This window comes from Poeciliopsis prolifica, unplaced genomic scaffold (genome assembly GCF_027474105.1).
Source record: "Poeciliopsis prolifica strain line A6 unplaced genomic scaffold, Auburn_PproV2 SCAFFOLD032, whole genome shotgun sequence".
NCBI lineage: Eukaryota > Metazoa > Chordata > Actinopteri > Cyprinodontiformes > Poeciliidae > Poeciliopsis > Poeciliopsis prolifica.
The window spans coordinates 1344842-1364716 of NW_026562407.1; the positions used below are offsets into that span (position 1 = coordinate 1344842).

Below are 19875 nucleotides of genomic sequence, written 5' to 3' on the forward strand. Positions count from 1 at the left end.
TCCAAAACATACCTGGAGTGTTGCTTTGATTCTTTCATGCATGTTTGAGAATGTTTTTAATCTGGCAACCATTCAGCTGTGCAAAACGCCTGTGGGGTTCTAAACTTCCAACCTTTTGCATTATACAGCAGCCCTTCTCCTGTCTCTCCCCCATTCAGCTCCTTCAGACTAACCAGCAGCAATTAGCATCTACTAATCTCAGTGCAACCCTGATGAAAATGTTGAAGGGTTAACAGAGGAGTTCTGTTGTGAAAACTTTCTGAGTTTCAGAAAGAGCAGGAGTTTCTTAAGGAGACAGAGACCCAATTTCAAGGAGCTAAATTCTAAAGTCCAATATTCTTTAAGTAATAGTTTATCTGTACAATATTTTTATTACAACTGAAGGTAATATAGTTACTTGATTGTGAGGTAAAGTGGTCTAAGGTGATCCTAAATTTAAATGTAAATGTAAAAGAGGTTTTGTAATGATTAATTAGTTTTTTAAAGAATCACCCTGCTCTGTAATCCAGTTTGGGATTTTTTGTTGACAGCTGGAGTACTCGCCGACTCTACAGAAGCTTGGACAGATTGTGAACATTTTGCCTCAGTTGATCAAACTCATCTCTGAATTTAAGCGTCTACCTGAGCTTCTCTCCGACAAAGAGTCTCTGACTGCCCCCATATACTTCAACATAGGTTGGAAACAAATATATATCATAGAGTACACCCGCTTTAGTGCTTTTTTATATTTTGTCACGTTAACACTTGATTGTTCTTTACTGGGACTTTATTGGATATAGCAACACAAATGAGCACACAATTGTGAAGTCAAATAAATATATCAAAAGTGTGGCATACATTTTTGTATTCTTGCCCTTCTTCTTATGGACCTCTACATAAAATGCATAAATATACACAATGAGACCAGAGTCTAATGTGAGGATGTAACATGACAAAATATGGAATAATTAACAGGATTTAAATATTTTCATAAGAAGCTCAATTATTTTTTTTTATCACCCTCCCCATTTTGATTGTGATTGATCTCTCAGAGCGAGACGATCGAATTATGAAGACTCAGGCTGCAATTGCAACTGGCATGTCAGCCAATGCCAGGCAACTGGAGGCCTATTTGAAGAGCTGGGGCAAATACAGGCCCATCTGGGAGAATATCAAAGACTATATTATACAACGTTACAGGACATCCAACGCTTCAGTATCAACTTTTGATGCAGATATACAAAGGTATATGATTCTGCTGTCTCTTGTTGAAGAAATTTCTGCAACAAAGATGTGTTTTATGAACGGTTGATTAGGATCACAAACAATGTTCCTCTGGTCTGACAGATACACCGAGAACGCCAGCAGTATTCAACAGGAAGAGACGGTTGTTACCATACAGTTTGTGATGCTGGACTGTTCGCCGCTCAAGTCCACCCTGGTGCACCATTGCAATGAATGGCAGAAGAGGTTAACCCAGCTTCTCAGCGAGATAGCAAGCACTCATCTAAAAGAACTTTATGACTCAATGCAAAGCAATGCCGATAGGTGTGCAACCATTTCTTATTCTCCAGCTGTTTTGACACATTAGCACAACAATAAACTCAGGAGTAGCACAGTTGTCTGAGATGATAGTATTACCAGGAAGCATTGTTGGTGCAAATGCTCTCTCTTATTGTGCAAATTTTAGTAATGCTTCCTCTTGGATTCAATATCATACATCAAATTGTATTTATTTTATAAAAATGCACAGCTAGGACCAGTTCTCTGACATAAAGGTGTCTAGAGAATGAATGAAATTCTGGAAGAATATGGGGGAAATCCTTGAGTTTAATAATCTTCATTGTTTGTGTTCAGGTTGATGAAACCACCGCAGACGCTTGAGGAGCTTAGTAATAGCCTGACTCTTTTTGCGAATCTCAATAGTGATTTGGCAAACACAGAAGCTCAGATTCCTCTCATCCATGAACGATTTGCCATCCTCGACAAATATGAAGTCGAAGTGGAGCACAAGGTAAGTATGCAACTTCACAACAATGCCTAGAAATGTATTAAAGGTATGGGAGTACATTTTCAATAAACAAAAGCTAACACAGCTTCAATTGGTTGAACATATATGTATAAATTTTGAAGCAATAAGCTGGAAGTTATAAACTAGAGTTATTATCACATAAGGAGTTACACTATTGTATTGTCATACTAAAGCATACATCTTTGCCAAGTATGTTACATTAGCTAAACCATTCTTTATTTTTTCTTGGGAACTGAGCTTCCTACCTCGTACTAATGGATCACACCAGTGTAACAGATAATTAGTTGTTTAATATTAACTTTTTAAGTTATCAGTTAAAATTTGTTGGGAGTTAATGCTAACCTTTCTAACATTGTTATTTAATATTAACTTTTAGGTTTTCTTTTGATAGTATACCAGTTAAAATTTGCTGAGAGGTAATGCTAAACTTTCTAACATTTTCCTCATGTTACAATCTAGCTAAACAGTGGTAGCTGGCGAGCAGAAATTAGGTAACATAGCTTGTTGGTATCTTTGGACATTCTGAAAAAGCCATTTTATATGGTTGCCCAGAAAGGACAACAGAATGTGATAGTCCCAACACACCAACGGAAGCCACAACAACCAAAAGTACAAAGGAAGCTGTGCTGAAACAGAATTTATGTGACAGCGGTAGCTATGGTTAAGTTGCTAGTGTAACTTCAGCTTAGCATAGTTTTCGTTTTCGCATAACTTCCATTTCAGCATATCTTCTGTTTTCACTTGGCTTCTGTTTCAGCATAGCCTCCGGATTTCATTCTCTTCAAGATAAAAGTATAAAGATTAGACATAAAAATATTGCCATTTTTTTTAGAAATAACAGAATGCTTAGCCTAATTTTTTACATGGCAATAACTGATGTATTAAATATATTTCAGTGTTGGGTTTAATATGATTCTGAGGAAATGAATCATGACTTTAATCCATTGTGTCTTGTTTGCAGGTTCAGGTCATGCGAGAGAATCTGAATGACAAGTGGATTTGGTTTCAGCAGGTGTTGATTAACAGTGACGCAGCGCTGTTGAAAGACAAAGAAAAGTTTAAAACCGGCCTCATCCGCTCCTTTGAGGACTTCAAGAAGAAGATCGACATTGCCTTGCAGGAGTTTAGCATCAAAGGTTGCACATATATGTTTTACCATCAACTGGTCTAATTCAGCATGAGTCCTAACTGTTTGGAAATTAGTTACTAAACAAAACATTGTTGATTTAAATAAGCCTTGCACACATTTGTGTATTTAGTTTTTAGTGGTTGCCATAAGTAAATGTCTATGTGGATGTTTGTGTGAATCTTAATGTGCATAACGCTACATTTGCATGCCCAGGTCCTTTTCACAGCACTTTAAGCTTTGAAACGGCTATGAAACAAATAGAAGAACATCGTACCCAACTGGAGGCTCTAAAGCAGGAGCAAAACACCATTATCAGTGGACTGGCATTCTTCAGAATCGAACAACCTCCCTGTAAATTCATCATGGCCATGGAAAAGGTCTGAAGTTGCTCTTGGCTCTAACAGTTACATCAGCATTAAGTAATATAAATGGTGACTGTAAAAAGATTCAACGGATCAATAATTTTCCTAAGTTGATCCTGAAGTTAATTGTTTTTTTACGCGTCACTTGTGTCTGACGACTTTGTGCGCCTTTCCAGGACATGGATCAGCTCCAGGAGGTCTGGGAAATCTCTGAGGAATGGGACAAAAACTGGGAACACTGGAAGGTTCTTCACCTGTCACAACTGCAGACACGGACCATGGAGGAAACAGCATTGGAGATGTACAAGAGACTTCGCGCCCTTCAGAAAGATCTCAAGGTTAGTTCTGCTATCTGGTGCTGTGCAGGATGATCAACTTAGGGATTACATAGCAGTTTGATCTACAGTATATAAATCAGTTTTGTCTTTTTAGGTTCCATTTTTGAAAAAAATATTACTGGTATAATCCAATGCTTTCCCAGTTACAGACACACCATAGTACTTCCTCTATCATGTTTCATGATAGGGATGGTATTATTTGGGCTATAAACTCCCCCTTCCTTTCTCCTATCATACGTTGTTCCAACTGCCAAGACTGCCAAGGTTTTTAAACACATTTCTTACTCCTGTCCTTTCCAGAGTTTTGGGAATATTTTACTTCTTGCCTCAAGTAGAAGTGAATTGTTTGGCCCCCCTTTAAAGTTTTTGACTCTAATTCTCTCTCCATTTCTGATAACTTTGTTTTTCAATCTCTTGCTGTGTGAGCATCATCACTGTTTTTTAAATCAAATATAAACTAAATTAATGTTTGTTACAATCCTTTCTCAAGTGACAACTGAAATCCTGACTAAAGATCTTCCACTTTGTTAATCAGTGGAAAACCATCACTGTTTAACTTCATTGAACATTATGAAGTTAATACGCTTCATTACACAACAATGGCTTGTGCTACTCAATAAAAGTTTAGTTCCTAGTTTGTAGTTTTGGTTTTGATCCAAAGTGATTCTGTCATTGGGTGCAAATGTAAATGATCTAAGCTTTGTAAAGGAAGCTAATCTGTTTAGAAAAGCTGTGCTGGTCTGCTAAAAGAGAAAAACCCTTGGGAAGAAGTAGAAAGTAATTCAATTTTATGGAGTGATTATTTAGCTATGTGCTGTTCGTAGCAGATCAACAAACACCTTAATACATTAATAAACCAATTTACATTGCAATGAATCTCATACCACAAACTGGACATCTGCCTTAAAGTAGTTAATCCTATTGACTGCAATCCCAGCTGCACAAGAAAACATCATATTTTGTGTGTTTTTACTGCAGGGTAAAGATTGGGAGATAGTTACTACCTCCAGGGTGAAGCTTGAAAAGTTCAAGCACATCATCCCCCTCATTACCGATCTGAGGAATCCAGCCTTGAGAGAAAGGTAACGGTTAAAATAATCTCGCTACGCTTGCAGTCCAAAACTACAGTATGTCCGAACGAGTGTTGTGTCTTTGTTACACGTGTTTATTATGGTCTGGTGCCTTTCAGACAAGTTCTTCAACTAAATCTTTTGACTCTTCGTCAGTTTTGAGGCTTATTTCTTATTTCTCCAGGGGCCGTGCAGACCGTTGTAGCATCTGTCCTTAATCGGAAAAAATGGTCTCACAATTATGTGCATAATTCCTACAGTAAACTCCTACTGGATTTGTATTTTAACATACTAATACCCCTAAAAAGGTTTGGAGTTTATTCATAAAAAATGTGTATTAGTCCTTAGGATGTAATTAATCCAGTTCGCTGAACCTCGAACACGAACCCTGTTATCTGTAAAAAATACACAACAATTGCAAAGAGTTGGAGAGTTATGTGGCACCCTCCTGTACGCACCATGTGTTAGTTTGACACTGATGCATCAAAAATAAAACAATTGTCATACAATTATATCCTTATATTTCTATGTAAACATATTCTTCCTGATATAAGAAATCATAAGTCTGATTCATTGCATAGTTATTTTAAAGGCCATGAGGATACTGAGAGAGAATTACTTTAACATAACAGTAACAGCAGCAGCATAAAAACGGTACGATGGACGATGAGGGACAACATTATCTGACTTTAATCTGAAAATTCTGAAAAATGAAGTCAGACTTCTTTTTCTTTTTTTTTAAAAGTCAGTTCAGGGGATTAAATGTCAGAATAAAAATTCTGGCATTTTCATTCTGAAAAAAAAAGGTCTGAATTCTACAACCAAGTATTACAGCCAGACAAAGACTTACTTTTTTTTCATTTCTAGATTAAATTCATAATAAGAAGAAAATAAAGTCCTATGATGATAAAGTTGAAATAAAACGAGAATGAAGTCATATCAGGAGAAAGAAGAAGTAATTTAATGGGAACTCTTGAACAAAAACTAGTTCAAAAATAAAATGAATGTCGAACAATTTGTGAAGATATACTCAGTTTCAAAAATAAATATTTTAATCCATCAGCATCAAATTACTATCAGTGACAGCACGTTGAAATCAAACAGACACAAATCAAACGACTGTGTCTGTTTGAAGTGAGATCCAAACGGATTTGTCAAACTGGTCACGTCAGATATTTGTAACTCGATTTCTGTCATTTTGCATCTTCTTTCTGGTAATATTACATCTTTAATCTGTTAAGGTTATGATTCTATTTTCACTTTTTCAAAAAAGAATTCTGAATTCTAAGAAAAAAGTCAGAATTTTTTTTTCAGAGGCAATAATTCTCTCTTGTAAAGCACACAGTTTTTAATTTAAATGAATGTATGTCGAAAGATTTTTTTTTTTTTTTTTTTTTTGCCCTTTAATGTAGAATTTGAACCTTTTTTTGTTTCAGACACTGGATGCAGATCTGTGAGGATCTAGAGCGTACATTTGACCACACCAGCCCAGACTTCACCCTGGAGAAAATTATCTCTCTGAACTTGGATCATTACGCTTCGGTCATTTCGGAGATCTCTGGAGCTGCCAGCAAGGAGCTCTCCATAGAACAGGTTCGAATCTGATTTCCTGTTGATTCTTCATCTTACTTTACTCTGAAATAATATTAGGAAAGATCTGAAAATGCAGCAGCGCGACTTTCCACCATTCTGGCTTCAACTCTGGCAGCTCAAAATTTGCCATCTTAGCCCTGCCAGCAGCCTCTCTCCTCCATTTCCCTTCCTCACTTTAAACCCTCAGAGGTTACATCAGAGCAGCATTACAGCCAAGTTTGTGCACGTTGAAGTGTGGAGCAATTAGCATATACAGTTGCCATGCAATTAGCACCTCATTTGTGAAATCAGCCAGTAATTGTTCATTCAGAAATCGGGATTTAATTCAAAGAGCTCTGAGTGAGGAAGAGCCTGAAAGGAGCAGTCATTTGAGAATTTTAAACTAAAAAAACTCTAAAAATTTTATATGCTAATGCACCATTATGATCTAGTATTTCTAAGACATTAGAAAATAATTTTATTGCAACTCTTTTTTTGGTCTGTTTGCATTAGAGTTTGCATTTGTTTTTCAGGGTCTGATCAATGTCAGCAAGACATGGGATGAAGTATACCTGGACATCGCGCCGTACAAAGAGGACGGCCACTTCCGGCTGAGGTGAGGCTGTTTTAATGTCAAGCAGAGGAGTGATTTCAAAAAGTTACAGATATTATCACATTTAACATGGCTCAATTCTTTACTTTGAGTTGATGCCACTGTGTAGAGCCTGCAGATGGCAGATTGAAATTTTCTGTCCCAAACCTTCTCATTTCTGATGCATAGCCATCACTTCAATTTTTTCCCATCTAGTTTTAAAACGAGAGCGGATTTACAAAGCTTTGAGATGCAATGCGGTGACAATGGATTGGCCTTTAACAGGTTGTGGACTTTGTTTTAACCTTAACCTCAAGTACAAAAAAACCTAAACTGATTCCACACTGAGAGCGGAGAAACAATATATTGCAGAGCAAGCACTTTTGTTTTCAAACACACAGGAACAGACTGAATCAAAACTATTCATTGTAATGTGAGCATTCCAGGATTGATGTATCGATGCAAACATCACCATTCATGTTCTCTCATCCTCCTCAGAGGGAGTGAAGACGTCTTCCAGACGCTGGACGATAATCAAGTCATTTTGTCCACAATGAAGGCATCCCGGTTTGTTAAAGCCTTCGAGCGAGAGGTGGACCAATGGGAACGCCAGCTCACCCACATGATGGACGTCATCGAGATGATCCTCTCCGTGCAGCGAAACTGGATTTACTTGGAAGTACACAATTTACCTTGCTCATTCATCGTTGATGTGTTTTACAGACCTGCACCAGAACGCTTTCGTCCAAAACAAGCGCTCTTCTCTTTCCCTGTTGCAACCAGTTGTTTTCTTTTTTTCCCCCACTCAGAACATTTTCCAAGGAAAGGACATCAGGGAGCAGCTTCCTAACGAGTGTGCTGAGTTTGCGGGTGTCAGTCAAAACTGGAAGACCATAATGGGACGACTCCATGAGAATCCGAATGCCCTGCAGGGAACAAAATATCCCGGTACCACCACAGAGCTCATGTTTCTTTCTTTAGAATATAATTTATACAATGCATTACAACCTGGCTGCATCAGGCCAATATTATTAGTGTGTACATTTGGCAATGAAAATAGGTTTTTAATGGAGTTGTTTTGGAGTCAGGTTGGTTGTTTACATTTCTTTAAATTTGTGAAAAATGAATCTGAGATCATAAGCAGGAAAAAGCCACAGATATACAGTTACAACCAGATGGCTAAATCCTTTGGGATTAAGAAAACTATTCCTATAGCAATAAATGGCTGGATGAAGAGAATGACATCAGTGAGAATTTTTATTCCTGTCACTATGGCCTGTCTTGCTTCCCTTTCTCACTCCTAATTTTGTGATTACTTGCTGTTCTATAAAAGCCCCTACTGCCCCCTCAAAAAATTACTAACAGTAAAATTATTAATACCTTTGAGTTAAATGGAAGTTTAGTTGTGGGTTTGATTAAAAGCAACACCTTAAAACACGGTGCATCCTTGCATGATTTGAGATAGATTTGTTTTGCTCCACAAGGTTGGGTCATGTTTGGTAAAAATTTCCAGATGTCTAAATATTCCACATTTGTCTCTTGAAACATTTTGAAACAAGTATTAAGAACAGGAAGGTGAAAGGACACCTGGAACATTTGACCCAAGTTATAAAGCTACAAATGTGTGCTTGTCCAATCCTGAGGAAATGGAAAATATCTAATCAAATTCTGAAACATTTTTTATGTTGGCTTTCTAATATAGCATAATATTTGATACAACTTAACTTTGAGAATCAGGATAAAATTTTAAGATTCTGTCACTTAGTCAAATCATCAATTGTGACATTACTTTGTCCGTTCTTTCTTTTAGGCTTGCTCAACACTCTGAATGACATGAGCTTCAAGCTGGAAGAAATCCTGAAGGCCCTGGACATGTATCTGGAGAACAAGAGGCAGCTCTTCCCCAGGTTTTATTTTCTGTCAAACGACGACGTGCTGGAGATCCTGGGCCAGTCTCAGAACCCCGAAGCCATGCAGCCTCACATGAAGAAGTGTTTTGACAACATCAAGAGCCTACGGATTGACAAGGTGGAGAACAAATTGTATAAATGTGATGGTATCCACCTTATTCCTAACCCCCATGAGACTTTGCGTGATTTACTCAGATCATAAACTTTATTATTTTTTTAAATACAAACGAAAAATAAAATTCTCGTATGTAGTTCTGCTGCTGGCAGCGTTGATAATCCACGGTCATTCCGTAACCAAACGTAATGTTCCTGTCTCTCCCCATGATTAAACTTAGAATTATGATCCTCTGTACTGAGCAGCTTTCTGATAGCAGACGGTGTGTTTTTGACCAAGTTTAACTAAATATTGTATTATCACCGAAAAGAGAGATGTTACATGAATATAGATTAGTAAAAAAAACCCTACAAATTACAGTGAAAAATGCTTTTGTTTCCTTCATATGTTTCGCAGACAACTAAAACTCTCAGAGCTGATGGGATGTTTTCAGCTGATGGCGAGTTCATTTTGTTCAACAAGCCCCAGCAGCTGGACAAACCAGTGGAGGTAAACACAGCCAGGTTCAAACATTTCAATTCGCTTTTTGGGGTTTCTTGTAGTGGTACTCCTGGTGATTGTCATTGTCCATCTTTAGACATGGCTTTGCGATGTTGAGAGACTCATGCAGAGTACTCTGAAGGCATATCTGAACGACTGCCTTATCGACATGAAAAAGATAATAGGAACAAGAGAGAGATGGGTCAAAGACTGGCCAGGACAGGTGAGTATATGTTGAGCTCCTGCCAGACTGGCCTTCTGCATCTTCAGTTCTCATTCCTCTGATTAACAGCAGGCTTTAGAATCTCCGATCAAGCATCCAAAGTTTCAAACAATTTTTCCTTCTTGTCTTAGATTGTAATTACAGCGAGCCAGATCAAGTGGACAAGTGAGGTCACCAGAGCTCTCAACATCAGCAAGGATAGAGGAAACAAATCCTCCCTAAAGTCTCTGAAGAAGAAACAGGTGTCGTGTGAAGCCAAATTTTGGCTTTATAGATACTTTGCACACATCTCACCTGAATGTTTGCGTCTTCCTCAGGTCGCTATGCTGCAAAGCTACTCACAGATGATACGTGAGGAACTCCCAAAAGTCCTGCGTCTGAAGGTGGTGGCGCTCGTCACGGTGGAGGTTCACGCTCGGGATGTTATCGATAAACTGGCCAAGACCAGCTACATTGACGTCAATGCGTTCGAGTGGCTCTGCCAGTTGCGACTGTACTGGGAAAAGGACAAGGAAAGGGTGAGACAAGAAAAGCAAACAGTACAAATCAAACTTCTCCGGAGAACGATGATGACGCTTGAAATGACAAACTTGAGTTAACGAATGAAAAAAGAATCTCACTACAAAAGTAGTGATAGAAAAGTCTCTAACTCCAATTTAGTTCATAAAGTTTTGATTTATATGTGAGTCATACAATGAGGAGGTGGAAGTCAAGAGAAATGATCACGAGGAGGTGTAGCCTGGAGACTTAATAAACTGGCACTCTATGGATGGATGTAAAAGCTCTCTGTGGCAAAAAAAATGTTTAACCATAAACTGGTCTGGTAAGATAGATATAATTTAATTTACCTAAAAGTGACTAGCGGCAGCAGCAATCAGTCAATTTCAAGGTGTCAAATTGATGTTTGATATGTACAGGATTTTTATAACGACTGAAAGTACAAAGTTCCTTGACTGTTCTATACAGTCAAGGAAGGTAAAATACAAGAGGAGTCAAGAGGAGGTAAAATACATAAAACATCCTCTTAATTTATCCTCAAGCAATATCTGGTTGTATGAAGAAAACAGATCTAAAGATTTCTATATTTATAGTTGGAACAATCGTTACCTATAGAAAACGTTTCACAAGTTATACGTGGGTCCTTTGATGTTCCAGTTCACTGGAAAAAATGGGTAGATCTTCCTCACCAGAGGCAGGATGTTGTACATAACATGACAGGTTGAAGAAATTTAAGGTTGTACTTAAATTAGATTTTGGAGACAGTGTAAGAAAACATAAATTTAAATGTGTGTGTTTTCATTCTTAGATGGAGATGAATGAATGCATCATCCGACAGACCAATACACAGTTTAAATATGGCTACGAGTACCTTGGAAACTCTGGACGGCTGGTCATCACTCCACTCACTGACAGGTCACAGTTAAAGTCACACTCAGGAGCTATAATGAGACTTGCAGTTAGATGAGTATCTTAAATGAAATACTCCTGCATAACATCAGAGAGATGATTGTTTAGGGATTTTTCCTATTTCACTGTTACAATGCACAGCCATGATAAATTAGTGTTGTGCTTAAATTTTGACATCCCAGCAGGTTGGATTTCTCCTGTTTGGTGTTCTGTGGAGTTTCTCTGTGTCTTGCGTTGTAAATGTCAGTGTTTGATTGTGTCCAGGTGTTACATGACTCTGACCACGGCTCTCCATCTCCACCGGGGCGGCTCTCCGAAAGGCCCAGCCGGCACAGGGAAGACAGAGACTGTTAAGGACTTGGGCAAAAACCTGGGCATGTATGTCATTGTTGTGAACTGCTCTGAAGGACTGGATTACAAATCAATGGGTCGCATGTTCTCCGGCCTTGCTCAGGTCAGGGGAAATTTTCAATCCACTTGTAAGTCGTAGTTTGGTAAAAAGTTGAAATTTTAGGGGGGAAAGTAAGTTTTGTTTTGTTTGCTCTGAGTAGACGGGTGCGTGGGGATGCTTCGATGAGTTCAACCGCATCAACATCGAGGTGCTGTCAGTGGTCGCCCAGCAGATTCTTTCTATCCTGTCTGCCCTCTCAGCTGGGAAGACTAGGTTCCAGTTTGAAGGGCTTACGATCCGCCTGGTTTCAACGTGCGGCATTTTCATCACCATGAATCCTGGTAGGTCTACAAAGCTTTGGAAAGGAACAAAGCTTTGGATTTTACTTGTTTGAGACTTCCCTATGTAGAATAAGAATAAAAACATTTTAATTCTGTGTCATTTTTAGGGTATGCTGGTCGCACTGAGCTTCCTGACAACCTGAAGTCCATGTTCAGACCTATCTCCATGGTGGTGCCGGACTCTACTCTCATTGCTGAAATCCTGCTGTTCGGAGAAGGCTTTGACAATTGTAAGGTACTGTACTTCTAAAAACTATAGGGAAATTGTGTTAAACACCATTTCAGCTATGTTTTTGCCTGTCTATTGTACAATCTTTTTGGCACTAGGATGAGGTGTTTTTATTGCTATGTTAATGCTTTTAATGAAGCTAATAAAGCCCTGAGACCCAGCTGGATTTATGCTAGGATTAAATAACACACAGTTGAATCCTATGGGGAAAGCCAGGGATAAGTTCTGTTGGATGTTCTTTGGCATCATCATTCTGCAGATAACTTCTTTTTGTCAGCTTTTTTCTGTGCTAAAGGTTTTGAAAAACCATGTTTTATTTTCCTCCGACTTCACAGTTATGCACTACGACTTGTTGATCTATCATATAAGATACACTAAAATTTGTGGTTGTAATGTGAGAAAATGTTGAAAAGTAATGTAGATACTGCACTAACTAATAAAGCACATTTATTAAAGAAGATATTCTGTGCAATACTTCCATGATGCACACTCATTTAAAACATTTTGTTTAGTTTAGACGACATGTAGGCACATTAAACTGTGAATACCTCAGAGCTTCTGCATGCAAAAGAAGCATTAATAAAGTAAAAACAGCAGATTAACTGATTGTAAAATAAATTATCTTCTTTTCCACACAAGACAGACTTACTATGTTATTTAATGTCTCTATTATTTGTGTCTGACTATTAGATGTTGGCTAAGAAGGTATTCACACTCTACTACCTGGCAGTGCAGCAGCTCTCCAAACAGGATCATTATGATTTTGGTCTCCGCGCTCTCACCTCTTTGCTTCGCTATGCTGGGAAGAAACGGCGCCAATCCCCCAACATCGCAGATGAAGAAGTAAGTCTCTCTCTGAAACTTTGTGCCTAGGTTGCAAATTATGGATTTGTGCAAGTTTGAAAGATGCAGACATATAACCAAAGCAGAAATACAATGAACGACTCTTTGCTTGTCTGTCCTCAGATTCTTCTGATGGCCATGAAGGACATGAATATTGCTAAACTGACCTCTGCAGATCTTCCACTGTTTAATGGCATCATCCAGGACTTGTTCCCTGCTGTGGAGACACCTGTTATAGAATACGGCAAGGTATGCAGTTCATATTAACTTTGATCTATCATCTATAATACAAAGCAGAGGGTTAGCTGTAATCAAGACTACATTTTTATCGAAAGAAATACATTTGTTTTAGAACTTAATAACCCTTTTGTTTATAAGTTCAGTCAATTCATTTTGAAGGACTTAAATATAAATCACACTATTTTAATAAAGCAAGGTTTTCCTAATGTGATCAGAAGTTGACATTTTAAGATACCCTTACCTCTTTGTGTTGTGTTTTTCAATTTTAGCTTAGCTTTACTCTAAGATTCCCAATTAGTTGCCTAAATTTCATATTTCAGCATGTTCTCTGGTAGACATTTAAGGGCTCAAATGGATTTAGCAACAACTTAATAAAATGTTCAGCGTTTCTGTTATCTGCTGAAAATCTTAGTCTTTCTTCATTGGACCTAAATGTTGCAGAAAATAACTAACTTTTCAGTGTTCTTCCCTCAGTAATGGTATTACCATAGAAGAGTGTTGTCAGGGTAGCCTGTTAGAGTCTGGGGTGCATTAAGTGATTGGAAAATATAATATTCTCTTACTGTAGTTGAAGGAAGCTATTCAGATGGAGTTGCGGCGCACTGGTCTTCAGGTCACTCCTTTTGCAGTGACTAAAGTCATTCAACTTTATGAGACCAAAAACTCCCGGCACTCCACCATGCTTGTTGGCAAGACGGGCAGCGGCAAGACAGTCACCTGGAAAATCCTGCAGCAGTCCCTCACTGCTCTGAACCAGAAAGGACAACCCGACTTTGAGACAGTTCATGTAAGTTTTCAGTATTTGCATATACTCAATCATAAATTAATGGTCTTAACACAGATTTCATTTTATGACTTAGAAGAGAGGAGCAGAGTCACAAGTAGAAACCTGCAGATTGCGGTCTGAGTCTAACATAAATATGTAATATTCACAGTGATCAGCTAAAATAATAATTAGGTCTCACCATAGAAAATTTATTTAACTGCTTAACACCTGCAAAATGCTTAAATTACTACAAATGATGAAGAGATCATTAGTGTTATTCATTTACCTTAATGTTGGGCCTAAAAATCAATGTCAAACGTCTTGTTTATGCACACAACCTTGGCCAATATCACTGATTCTGATGTTTTTATTTTATTTCAAAAAGTGAAGCTGATAGTATTAATCTTAACTTGTGCAGGTTTATTATTGTTTTTTGCAATTCTCCACAGATCTATCCCCTGAATCCAAAGTCGATGAGTCTCGGGGAGCTGTACGGAGAAAATGACCTTTCTACTAACGAGTGGTCCGACGGAGTGTTGTCCTCCCTCATGAGAACAGCCTGCGCAGGTACATCTATCAGAAAAATACCCACACGCACACACTCATGTTTACACAAAATACATAATGAATGAACACCCAGATCTCACCTCTAAACTCCAGCTGAACTGGATCAGTGTACAGTATGGCAGAGGCCATTTGTTGAATCGAAGAGCGTTTTTGTAGTAGTGACATCAGATGGAAAACCAAATGTGTAAAGATTCATGGCCACAGGTGCAACAAATGTAGCAGAAAAGATCTTTCTAACTCAGTGTAAACTGCTGCTTTGAAGCTTTCTCTGGGAAAATATGCCGCTCAGAAGCTGCTCTCAAGGTTGATTAATTTATCAATTATTATTGTTGGTGATTCACTGACCCTTCATGTACTGTCTTTGTAATTTTTGATCAACAAAAATCCCTCACAGAAACAAAAGATGGCAGAATGCTTTTTTCTCAATCTTCTGGGTCTTATTGGAACTAAAATATCTTATGAGCATTTTCAGACAGCAGTTATTTCCTAAATGATTTTCTTGCATCTTCCACCATGAAATTGTCTTTTTTTGTTTGCTTAACACATTAAGCTGAAGGGCAGTGATGGGCACCGTTGAATAAGAAGTTATCTGCGCTTCACAAAAAAACACTAATCATAAACATTAGTTCTGCTATCCCTAAAACACTACACCAACATGTTAGTTAGCAGAAGCTAATGCTAAATTCAACCTTGTCGATGCTCATCGGGTGTTAATAAGATAACATCCTCAATGGGGTCAAGTTTGTTATTATTCACCTTAACAATCAAGAAGTAAAATTTCAACATAGATGTCAAACTTTATTCAACTAAAAAATTGCAAAACAGAGTTTCAGAGTTTGCAAAAATGCTAGAGCACTAAATAAAGAAAATTAGCTCTGCTATTGACAGATTAGCGCATGTCAGACCACTGTTAAAGATAGTTTGGTGTCTGTGGAGAGGTTGTGGTCAGTCAGTCTCCAGCATGCTGCAGACGGCTCTACAGACGTGAGTGGGTTTGTGAGTGGGTGTACGCCGCCAAAAATCCACTTTCGTACTAATCTCACTTTAGCTCAACCCACCAATCTTAGCTTGCAGTTCACCAAAGTTCAGCAAGTTGTTTGCTGCAGGTAACTTCATTGTCTGCCGCACTGTGTTTTTCCACCTAAGAGGAGACGCCTGATGAGAAGTGGATCTTGTTCGATGGGCCTGTGGACACCCTGTGGATTGAGAGTATGAACTCTGTCATGGATGACAACAAGGTGCTCACTCTCATAAACGGAGAGAGAATCTCAATGCCTGAGCAGGTGAGAACATCAGTGGAAAGCAGTGAAAGAGTTTAACTTTCGTCCACACATTGGACAAATACAGATGTTTACGTTTTTTCCTCGGTGAAGTTAAATAAAACCATTCTTCTCTTATCAGTTAGAATTACCGAAAGGATTTCTACTTCTAAATGCCATAGTTGATTAAATTATTATGGTTTTTAAAATCAGAAGTTTACGTACGTTTCTTCAGTATTTGTCAGTGTTCATTCTGTATGTAAATGTCTGCTTGTGAAGACGTTAATGAAGAAATCTCTGACATACTTTTGTCTCATTATTGTGGACAAATACTGTTGATAATTCTAACAGAACAGAAACAAGTCAAGTTTGGTTTGTATGGAGGAATTTTTCTGCCATAATCCAAGAGGACACATTTTCAGTCTAAAAGCAGAATGTTTCTTTCTGCCTGTGTGGCTACTATCTATCGATTGTAGCAACCTGTGCCACCCACATGCGAAGCCGATGGTTTGGTTTTTATTTTTTGTGATGATGCTCTTGTTCAAAACCATGAAAAGGAAAAGGGTGCTTAAGATTAGATCAAACAATCAAAATTACTGAGCTGAATTATGTATTTTTCTTCAAACAAATGGACAACGTATGAGAAAGTACAACGAAACATTTGTGGTATTTATTTTGTCCAAGGTGTCTCTTCTCTTTGAAGTGGAGAACCTGGCAATGGCCTCTCCAGCTACCGTGTCCCGCTGTGGAATGGTCTACAACGACTACGTTGATCTTGGATGGAAGCCATTCGTTCAGTCTTGGCTGGAAAAGCGTGACCCAGTACCACTTTCATCTTCCTTTAGCGTTTAACACAGGACTTTAAAGATCTATATGATTATTAAGCCCTTTCCTGATCTGATAATATTATTTTTCTGTGTTTGCTTTGTTTTGTTTTTTTTTTGTTGGATTTTGTTTTTACAGGCTGAGATGGAGCATTTGAAAAGTTCCTTCAGTAAATTTTTGGAAGGCACTTTAAACTTTAAGAAGACCAACTGCAAAGAGTTGATCCCTATAAATGAGCTCAACGGCGTCATGTCTCTCTGCCGACTCTACGACTCTCTGGCCACACCCAGCAATGGGGTACTTTTGTCTTATAGTCGGGGGGTAAGTAATACTCTGGCATTTGTGAAGAAGTGTTAAAAATGTCTTTTATTTTTCAGGTGAATCCTTCAGATACGGAGAACCTGGAGAGAATAGTGGAGCTCTGGTTCATCTTCAGCCTCATCTGGTCCATCTGCGCCTCTGTGGACGAGGACGGACGGAAGAAAGTGGACAGCTTCATACGATCCATAGACATCACCTTCCCTGTCAAGGTCTAGTGAAGGGTCAAGTTTTAGGTCACAAAGTTGTGATTTACGCTTCATTTATGGTTTTTCTTGTACTGGTAGACAAACGTCTGCTCCTTCCAAAAACATGTCATGTTGTCACTGTTGCTAAATATATTGTTAAATTTGAAGATATCTACATGTTTAAAAGAGATTTAAGAGTTTGTTAGCCAGGATCTGTCCGTTTGCTGCTCTGAGATATAAAAGTTGGTAATAATACAATGTTTTGAGGAGCAGTGGGAGCATTCACTCTGATACCAGGCAGTACACAGACCTCCATGAACAAATATTATCTACTGAACTAGACTCACGTGTAGTTTATACTACACATGAGTCTAAATCTTTCTTTAGATCATAAAACGCCTTTAAAAAATACAAGCATTTTATTTACTGAAGCTTGCAGGAAGTCTGTCTTAGAGCCTGAGAGACAACAGGTCATTTTATGATGTCTTCACACCTATATTTTTTTCAATGTGAACTCTTTTAGGACTCAATTTATGAGTTCTATGTGGACCCAAAAAATAAATCCTGGGTGGCTTTTGAAGAACAGCTTCCGAAGAGCTGGCGCTACGATCCTTCGTAAGTAGCTTGTGCTCCCCTTTGTGCCTTCGCTCTGCTTCCTTCACTGTTACAATAATAAAGGACTTCTGTACATCCTTTCTGCAGTGCTCCATTCTATAAGATTATAGTACCTACAGTGGACACAGTTCGCTATAACTTGCTGGTTCAGGCTCTGGTGATGAAGCAGCACCCGGTGTTGCTCACTGGACCAGTTGGCACTGGAAAAACTTCTGTGGCGCAGAACGTCTTGCAGGGCTTAAGCAGTAGGTGGACTGCTCTCACTATCAACATGTCTGCCCAGGTTGGTGTTTTTTAAAATATTTTTTCAAGTAAGTCTTTCGATTTCTGTTTTAGATTTAATGCAAATGCTAATTTATGCTTGACACTCTTGCCCTAACCCACACATTAGGTGAGTGTATGTGCCTTGTCACACAGAAAGCTGATCCACCTTCACCTGCAAAGTGAGAGGCTTTAAAAATGACTGATGACAGATATTACCCATACTCCTGCATGTTTCAGTGTGCATGAGTGCATCCGCCTGCATCCTGCCATATAGATGTTAATATGCTCCATCTCAGCAATATCACAATTTCAGTAAAAGTCATACATTGGGCCAAGGTCCCACCAGTGGGCACAGTATTACTAGACGGCTCTGATGAAGGGCTGCAATGATGAGGGGTACTCATAACCATCACACACCTTTATAGCCATTACAGTTATTATCATGCACTCTTACAGCCTTCCTTTCACGTCCATCACTGTCATCACCAGCTTTTCACTGGCAGCCCGCCTGGACAGAAGAGATTCTAACAGATCTCATGTATTTTATTTTACATTTATTTTCATTTACACAACCTGAACCTTTACATTTTGTCAAGAAAAAAGCACTTTTTTTCTGAAATCTTCTGCCAAGGTATTCACAGTCAGGGCTTACGGTATTATTTCATTGATGATGTTGACGGACGTCTAATTCTCAGTTTATCTGTGTCAGGACATGTTCTTGCTGATATTTAGGTTTGGTCTTTGACTAGGTCGTTCTAACACGCAAATATTCTTTGATCTAAGACGGGGGTATCCAAGCTTTTTGTCATGTGAATCAAAATTGTCAACTCAAATTTACTGCCAAGAAAAGATAAAACATTAAAATCACCAAAAATGATTTTTTTATATCCACTTTATCACAAATTAAGCATGCACTATTTTAATTAACAAATTAATCAGATTTTTTTTTTTTTTGATCCCACTGACTTATTTTATGGCCTTTGTTTTATGACAATCTGTTGGCTGTTTGCAGTTAGTCAGCAGCTACTACTCCGTAGAAATCAATGTCATGTGGGATTCACTTCTGAAGAAGACTGACTAACAACAGCTTGTTATTTATTTTGTACCCAGATATCCTCCAACAACATCCAGGCCATCATAGAGAGCCGAACAGAGAAGAGAACCAAAGGCATGTTTTTCCCGATAGGCGGGAAGCAGATGCTGTGTTTTCTGGATGACCTCAACATGCCGGCCCACGACACGTTTGGCTCCCAGCCGCCGCTGGAGCTGCTGCGCTTTTGGATCGACTATGGCTTCTGGTACGACCGCCAGAAACAGACACTAAAGTATGTCAAGGTGAGAAGTGATCTGTTGAGGAAAGTAGAACTGAGGTCTGTGGTCCAATGCACTGTCAGGGCTGATGGTATTATTTCATTGATGATATTGACGGACATCTAACTCTCAGTTTTTCTGTGTCAGGACACGTTCTTGCTGGCATCCATGGGACCTCCTGGTGGAGGAAGGACTCACATCTCTCCTCGATTTCAAAGTAGATTCAACCTCATCAATATGACCTTTCCAAGTGTAAGTCCTGCTTGTCTCCATATAAAAAAAAGCACTTGAGTTGTGTTCTCAAAGAGATTAGCAACCGCTGTACAATGTTTTTCTTCTGCTTTCATAATACCAACAGTTATATGTTGTATATTATTTTATTACAATTTTGTTTGATCATGGTAAAGGAAATATGACAATATCAGATTCTGAAATATTAGAAGATGCAGGTAGTCACTTAATAACAATTTCTATTTTAAAACTCAACAAATTGGGAATATCATAACATT

General features: G+C 38.5%; 1 protein-coding gene across 3 annotated transcripts in view; it reads left to right on the forward strand.

Moving 5' to 3' along the window:
* Nucleotides 1–19875, forward strand: part of dnah2 (dynein, axonemal, heavy chain 2) — a 59758-nt gene that overhangs the window by 11085 nt on the left and 28798 nt on the right. For all 3 annotated transcript variants that reach the window (XM_055051049.1, XM_055051050.1, XM_055051051.1), the window contains 33 exons: nucleotides 531–675; nucleotides 1032–1224; nucleotides 1327–1527; nucleotides 1837–1993; nucleotides 2973–3147; nucleotides 3354–3517; nucleotides 3679–3840; nucleotides 4819–4922; nucleotides 6347–6503; nucleotides 7016–7098; nucleotides 7573–7753; nucleotides 7884–8022; nucleotides 8885–9102; nucleotides 9496–9588; nucleotides 9677–9802; nucleotides 9934–10044; nucleotides 10120–10320; nucleotides 11109–11215; nucleotides 11474–11663; nucleotides 11761–11941; nucleotides 12049–12176; nucleotides 12861–13013; nucleotides 13137–13262; nucleotides 13822–14040; nucleotides 14469–14586; nucleotides 15733–15869; nucleotides 16530–16667; nucleotides 16809–16967; nucleotides 17048–17200; nucleotides 17700–17791; nucleotides 17879–18074; nucleotides 19166–19390; nucleotides 19514–19618. In XM_055051049.1, coding sequence (XP_054907024.1) covers nucleotides 531–675; nucleotides 1032–1224; nucleotides 1327–1527; nucleotides 1837–1993; nucleotides 2973–3147; nucleotides 3354–3517; nucleotides 3679–3840; nucleotides 4819–4922; nucleotides 6347–6503; nucleotides 7016–7098; nucleotides 7573–7753; nucleotides 7884–8022; nucleotides 8885–9102; nucleotides 9496–9588; nucleotides 9677–9802; nucleotides 9934–10044; nucleotides 10120–10320; nucleotides 11109–11215; nucleotides 11474–11663; nucleotides 11761–11941; nucleotides 12049–12176; nucleotides 12861–13013; nucleotides 13137–13262; nucleotides 13822–14040; nucleotides 14469–14586; nucleotides 15733–15869; nucleotides 16530–16667; nucleotides 16809–16967; nucleotides 17048–17200; nucleotides 17700–17791; nucleotides 17879–18074; nucleotides 19166–19390; nucleotides 19514–19618 — 5037 coding nt within the window. The remainder of the gene's footprint in view (nucleotides 1–530; nucleotides 676–1031; nucleotides 1225–1326; nucleotides 1528–1836; nucleotides 1994–2972; nucleotides 3148–3353; nucleotides 3518–3678; nucleotides 3841–4818; nucleotides 4923–6346; nucleotides 6504–7015; nucleotides 7099–7572; nucleotides 7754–7883; nucleotides 8023–8884; nucleotides 9103–9495; nucleotides 9589–9676; nucleotides 9803–9933; nucleotides 10045–10119; nucleotides 10321–11108; nucleotides 11216–11473; nucleotides 11664–11760; nucleotides 11942–12048; nucleotides 12177–12860; nucleotides 13014–13136; nucleotides 13263–13821; nucleotides 14041–14468; nucleotides 14587–15732; nucleotides 15870–16529; nucleotides 16668–16808; nucleotides 16968–17047; nucleotides 17201–17699; nucleotides 17792–17878; nucleotides 18075–19165; nucleotides 19391–19513; nucleotides 19619–19875) is intronic.